The sequence below is a fragment of the Dicentrarchus labrax genome, unplaced genomic scaffold (assembly GCF_905237075.1).
Source record: "Dicentrarchus labrax unplaced genomic scaffold, dlabrax2021, whole genome shotgun sequence".
Classification (NCBI taxonomy): Eukaryota; Metazoa; Chordata; class Actinopteri; family Moronidae; genus Dicentrarchus; species Dicentrarchus labrax.
Genome location: NW_026136720.1, coordinates 19462615 through 19468915, shown reverse-complemented (window position 1 = coordinate 19468915; position 6301 = coordinate 19462615). Strand labels below are relative to the sequence as shown.

At 44.8% G+C, this 6301-nt stretch overlaps 1 protein-coding gene across 1 annotated transcript; it reads right to left on the bottom strand.

Annotated features, from left to right (window-relative positions):
* Nucleotides 1-329: 329 nt before the first annotated feature.
* tmem168b (transmembrane protein 168b) lies at nucleotides 330-5343 on the bottom strand. Its single transcript, XM_051381457.1, has 4 exons — nucleotides 3825-5343; nucleotides 3031-3173; nucleotides 2597-2871; nucleotides 330-1773 (listed from the first exon to the last, which is right to left on the bottom strand). The coding sequence occupies exons 1-4, from the start codon at nucleotides 4959-4961 to the stop codon at nucleotides 1226-1228; spliced, it is 2103 nt and encodes a 700-aa protein (XP_051237417.1). The 5' UTR covers nucleotides 4962-5343; the 3' UTR covers nucleotides 330-1225.
* Between the last annotated feature and the right edge of the window lie 958 nt (nucleotides 5344-6301).

Here is a 6301-nt window from a genome sequence, read left to right as displayed (position 1 = left end):
TACAGCTGAACATGCAAAAATGTAAAAATAAATGTATAGAAGCATACAATTCAACAAAATTACCAATAATAGCCCAATCAAATAGTTGCTTGGGAGTAAAATAAGCAACTGTTTTTGAATTCAGCGCAACAAAACAAATTGTCAATTTTCCCAATAATTAGTCTCCAATTACATAGTTCTTTCCAAAAAAGAAAACATTTCAAGAAATAAACTTGTTACCCAAGTACAGACCATTTACATTTTATGAATGAAAGATTATATTGATTTGTCATTTTCCTGTGTTTCATTTTGTTAATGGCAGGATGTATCCAATGAGGAGCCATAAAATGTTTGATTTGAGAAGTGAAGTCTCACTTCTCTTTTATTGCATAGTTTCAGCCATCTTTCACCTGGTTTTCTTCCCACAAACCCCTTTGCAAACACATGAAACTAGTTCAAATAAACTTGCATAGCCCAGTAAACTATAATCAAACCCAGGGGAAAAAATGGATCTCATTATGTGATGCATTTAATTCCTGGGGTTCTCACATACCTCTGCTTGTAGTGCATTCATCAGTACAGTTTAAAAAACTCTTTCTTAATTCCCTGAAGCAGCTGGAGTGTATTTATAAATAACCCCTAAAAGCTATACAAAATGCTGTTACAACTGACATAAAGCTATGCATAGTGTAGTACAGAGGGCTGTAAAAGGAATAATTTCACAATCAAAATAAAAGAGCAATGTAACATTTTGTGCTCTAGAAACAGAATATTATTTATGCCTGAGATCTTCCTCTGAATATATACACACACACACACCATGGTCACTTTGGTTTAAGGTTTAAAAAATTAAAAAATCAGCTTAGGGACCTGGATGTTATTTGGTGATTTTACGGTAAAAGGCACAACACGAAGGTTCTTAAAATCAAGTTGGAATCACGTCTAACAGAATGCAAAAATGTGCAAAAATAGCATCAGTGTGCTCAGTCTCATCACACACATCGACAGATCTATTTGATGTTAAGACCTATAAATCAAGGCTAAAAACACACATTAATAGAAGAATTTGCAAAGAATATAAAAACTAGTACTAGAAAGACAACTCTCAAAACGCAGCAGTAACTGAGTGATTCATTTTTCTACCATCCAATAGCTGCCTATTTTCAGGGTCCAAAGGCACTTGTTGAATTTTAGACAATATTATTTTGGAAATATATTCTGAAAATAAAAATAGCCCTCTTCATATCTATGATCTGACCAGTTTGAAGCCTTGGCCGGTGTCCAGTATTGCTGGTGGAAACCAGTTAAGTTTGACTCTCTTCAGGCATCGCAGGCAGACGCTGCAGAGCCACAGCAGGTTCAGACCGCTGCACCACAGCGCCAGCTGGACCACCGGGTATGTCATCCGAGGGAAGTACATGCTCCAGTGGTTGGTGACATCACTTCCTGTCGGCAGGTGCAGCGTGTAGTCACTCCAGTGTTTGGAGATGCCGTAGGTGGCGGAAACCGCTCTGCCCCTCTCACACCACTTGATGTTGCTGTTTGAGTTGCAGTTGTACTCCACCCACTGAGAGGTGAAGTCTCCGAGCTGCGGGGGGTCCTGCAGCTCGACGTCCGTCGCTCGAGCGAGCGTCGCTCCCTGCACAGCCACGTGCAGGCCCTCCACCTTCCTGACCTCCTTCACCCATGGCAGCGAGTTGTCGCAGTCGAGCACCAAGATGAGGCGCGAGCAGAAGCTGCCGTTCTTCTCCCTCCACCACTCCAAGATCTGGTCCAGACGAAGAGCGTCTCCTCCTGATGAACACAGAAACCAGCTGATTACAGATCACACAAACTATGCATGAGGAGAGGAAAGTAAGATTCTCATATTACTAAAAATAAAACTTAGTAAGAAGTGGTTTACATTCAAAGAGTGGCCAGAAACTTTTTTGAGATTGCAGATGTTCTTCCTCTTACTTACTTGCACATTTTAGATGCCAGATGACTTTTCTCACTCAATATGCCTCTTCTACAATACCTACATTAAAACGGTGATTTACTTATTTAAAGTAATAGGTGGAATGTTTTAACTTGACCACAAAAAAAATGACCGAAATGTATTATTTTATACATTAATTTGTGATGATTTTAAACCTGAATGAATGAGTGGAGAAACAAATGACAAATGCAGGTGCTTTCATACAGGACACAGGGGTGTCTTTGAAGGTTTTGATGAAATGAACACCTACACACACATACAGGCAGAGTTCCAAAGGCTAGAAGGTTTGTGTTGGTTTTTCCTTGAAATTGGAATATAATAATATACTGTATATGAGTTGGGTCATTTTATTTGTGACCAATCACAATAAATGAAAAAGCTTTTTTTCCCCTGTATCTGTGTTTTAACTGTCACTGCCTCTTGGCATGGTCGTCATTATAAATGGGAATTGGTTCTCAGTTAATATATCTGGTTATAAAACAGGTAAACTAAAATAATAAATAAATAAAATAAAATGGATGGATGATTAAAACTGCAGTGAGAATACAATGCTCCATTTGATGTATAGAAACACACTCTAGATGCACAGTAACATAAATAATAATGACAATTATACCTTCAACTTGGTGCCCCTCTCACCTGCCAGTGCCCACTCTCCAGAGCGGTGACTGTGACCGCTGTAGAAGATCATGTAGGTGTCGTGGCGAGGCCCGTCTGCCGTGCGAAGCTCCAAGAAGGATTTGATCTTGGCCTGCAGAGCCTCCAGGGTCACACCGCTGGTGGAATAGTCGCAGCCGAAAGCCTCAATCAGGTGGTGGGCGAAGAAGCGCTGCACGCTGTTCAACATGCCCGTAGAGCGCCTGTTCAGCTCCTGAACCTGGTCTGGAGGCAGCAGCATGGGCTGACCGTCAGGGCTGCCGGGCGGACGAAAACAAAACAGAGGAGGAAAGTGAGTGAATCATGCCTGTTTGGATCAGTCATTCAGCACAGGTCAGCTGATGTCTACTCAGAAGACAAGTCCTCCAGCTGCCTTTGACATCCAACTCCTACGGTAGTTATGCATTACACACTACCTGCAGTAGTTGGTGGGGATGACTACTGCGTAGCCCACACAGGTTCCTCCCAGGCTGTTCCCGAGCTCGTAGAAAAGCCCGTGGAACAGAGACTCCAGAGGCAGGACGAGCAGAAACATGCTCACAAAGATACTGCTGGAGGCCTGCAGAGCACAGTAATGGATCAGATCATTATTGGTTTAACATGACACTGACAAGAATATAGTATGTGAAGATGTTAAAATGCTGTGGATGAGACTGTAACATGCATCTGTTCATAAGTTCTAACTGTGAAATAGTGAATCCTGATTAAATGTAGGGATGCATTGTTCAATAAGAGATATGTTTATATTGTTTCTTGCTTAATTTAGGGGACTCAAATCATAGAATAGAAGAAACTGAGCAATTCAGCCTGTCCTCTAATAATATGAAATGTAAAAGTAAAGCACACTCTCAGACTGTTCCATAGTCCAAACCAGTTAGTTCCCAAACTGGGGTTCGGAAGATAAATGTGAGGGAGATGGAAAGCAGGAAAAATATAAGTCTACTATACAAAATAATCTTTACTTTTTTAGTGACTTCATGGAAAACCATAAATATGTGCAACCAGTGATGAAGAAGGGCCGATATAACACACCACACTCTGTTATCTTGTTGCCCGTTATCCTTTACTCTATATGGATATGACAACCTTTCAACTACAGCTGGGCTTCCTCAGATCACCTGGACCACAAACCACATACAGCCCTGCAATATCCAGCTGATACACTGTGGCATCGTTCTATAAAAAGGACAAGAGAGTCGTCTGGTCCTACCTGCCAACACAGAGCAGCAACAGCCACAGTTGACACCAGCGTGAAGAACACCAGGCGCTCAGAGATGAGGCAGAAATGTCTCATTCCCTTTGAGGCCATAATCTTGTCCAGGCCGTTGACCCCTGACCCCTGGGACAGGCACACCCTCTGGCAGTCGCTGAGCTTGGTGTGAAAGCCCCACACTGTGATGACAAACACCATGTGGCAGATGGCCCAGAAGAGCACACAGACCACAAAGGCTGGGATCGTCAGGTACCACTGGTCCAAGTCTGTCACCTTCCGGGCGGCCAGAATGATGAAGGTCACCTCCACCATCAGCAGAGGCAGGAGGGACAACCGGCGCCACAGGCCCCGCCAGACCAGGAACGGCTGCCAGCGCTCAGTCACAGAGAGACCACTGAAGTACACATCCAGCAGAGGGTCGCAGATGAGCTGGCTGAAAAAGCAGGCGAGGGCGAACGGGTTGGTGGTGATGTTCAGAGACTCGAAGAACAGCACGGCGGCGATCACAGCGAAGCAGACCAGGTTGGGAAGCGCCAGAAGAGCCTTCATCCGGAGGGCAACCATGACCGTGGCCAGCGCCACCACCAGCACCATCACGCTCAGGGACTTCTGGATGAGCAGCGCCGTGCTGGCGATGGCAAAGCCCGCCAGCTCCAGCCGCTCCGCCGAGGTAAGGAAGGCGGGACGGTACCTGGTGCATCCTAAGAGCCGGTCCAGCAGCGCCCACAGCGTCCTCAGAGCAACACTGGCCAGCAGCAGGTAGTTGGCCGCCCGCTCCTTCAGGTTGCCCTCCAGAGCGGGGCTGTGGAGGAAGCACTGCAGCCCCAGCAGGAAGCCGAACCACAGGTGGAGGAGACTGAGGCTCACCCTCTCCATGTTGAAGTAGTAATACACTACACTTGCTATTCCGAGGACAACCAGGGCCAACACGAAAATGACAAGAAGAGTGGTCTCCGCGGTGCTCTCCCACCGGGCATACAGCCCCAAGCACAGGGCGACCAGCAGGTTGAGACCGGACAGGTAGCCCAGCCACCGGACCGACGACCACATGCTCACCTCCCCGTTGACCTCCTCCAGCCGGGTCATCGCTGCATGAAGGCAGTGGCTGACACAGTAGCGTAGAACACGACACATTGTTGATACGAAAGACTGTCCAAAGCGACAGACAGGCACTTTTAACGAGTTACAGTCGGTCCGCTGTCCGCGGTGAGTGTTCAGATAAAAGTTGAGCTAACTTGTTGAAAGTGGCTAGCTGAGGTACCGTTAGCTACCTAGCGATGCATCCTCGCACCGGTCAACGTCATCACGCGCAAACATTAAACCAGCTCACGTCACATATTCACGAGGGTTGTTTTCAGCTCGTGTCCGACGCGGTTGTAAAAGGTCCAATGTGGACAGAGCCGAAACCGACCGGCTGCAGAGGAACAGACATAACCGTTCAAAAAGTTTGTCGCGTCAAAAGTTTTGAGTCAGATGACACCCGCCATGACAATGGCTTCAAACTACGGCAAGAGCAAAGGTTCAAAAATGATTTTGCAAACGCTCAATGCCCAGTGCGTATTCCAGATGTTCACACTGAGTTGATTCGCTATATAGATTTAATTAAAGATAGTTTGACTTTTGACCGTTTTAATTATAAAATCACTTATGAGCTTCACTTGCTTTTTCTGGAGCTTTCAACCACATCTCACACAGACTTTGAGTTTACATTGTTTCAAGTGTCAACTTTGTGATTTTCAACTGAACTAAGCACTAATATGGGACCAGCTCTGTAGACCTTTCTCACAGCAGCCATTTTGATGTGAAAGAGTAGGGTAAACACAGGTGTTAATGTTCTGGTTCATAGTGTAGCAGTGTTTCTATGAGCAGCCCCCCGACTCTGACGGACAGAACCTTAATTAGTATCATTGCTAACATCTGTGTTTACACCGCTGTGTCATGTAAAAATGGCTGCTGTGAAAAAGGTCTTTTGCTGTCCATGCTCCAAATTTGAGGGGCTCACAGAGTAACTCAGTTATTTCTGCCTATTGCTGCAGCACTTAACACCACCCAAGCAGCTATGAAAGGCCCATTCTGTGCTCACGGTGTAAGCTAAAAGGTAGCAGGAGGATAAAAAGTCATGAGTTCAAGTCTCTCCAATGCAGCCAGTCCTTTCATGTGTCTTTTAATATCTGTATTAAACATTTTATTTATAGTTTTTTTACTTCATTGGTTTCTTTTTTGTTGGCCTTAAGGTAGTAAGGTAGGTATATTGGACTGGTGAAATACTAGAATTAGCCCATAGAATACCCACTGCATTCAAGTTTCAAGTGTAAATGTTCACCTCCTGAAAGAAATACAGAGGACATGGCCAGAACGGGTAAAATACATATTAAATCCACTACATATAATGAAGTAATCCTGTCTTATAATACGGCCCCCCCTGCTGTATTCATGTTTTCAAAAGACCTGTAATTTTGTGACACCCTTTGGAA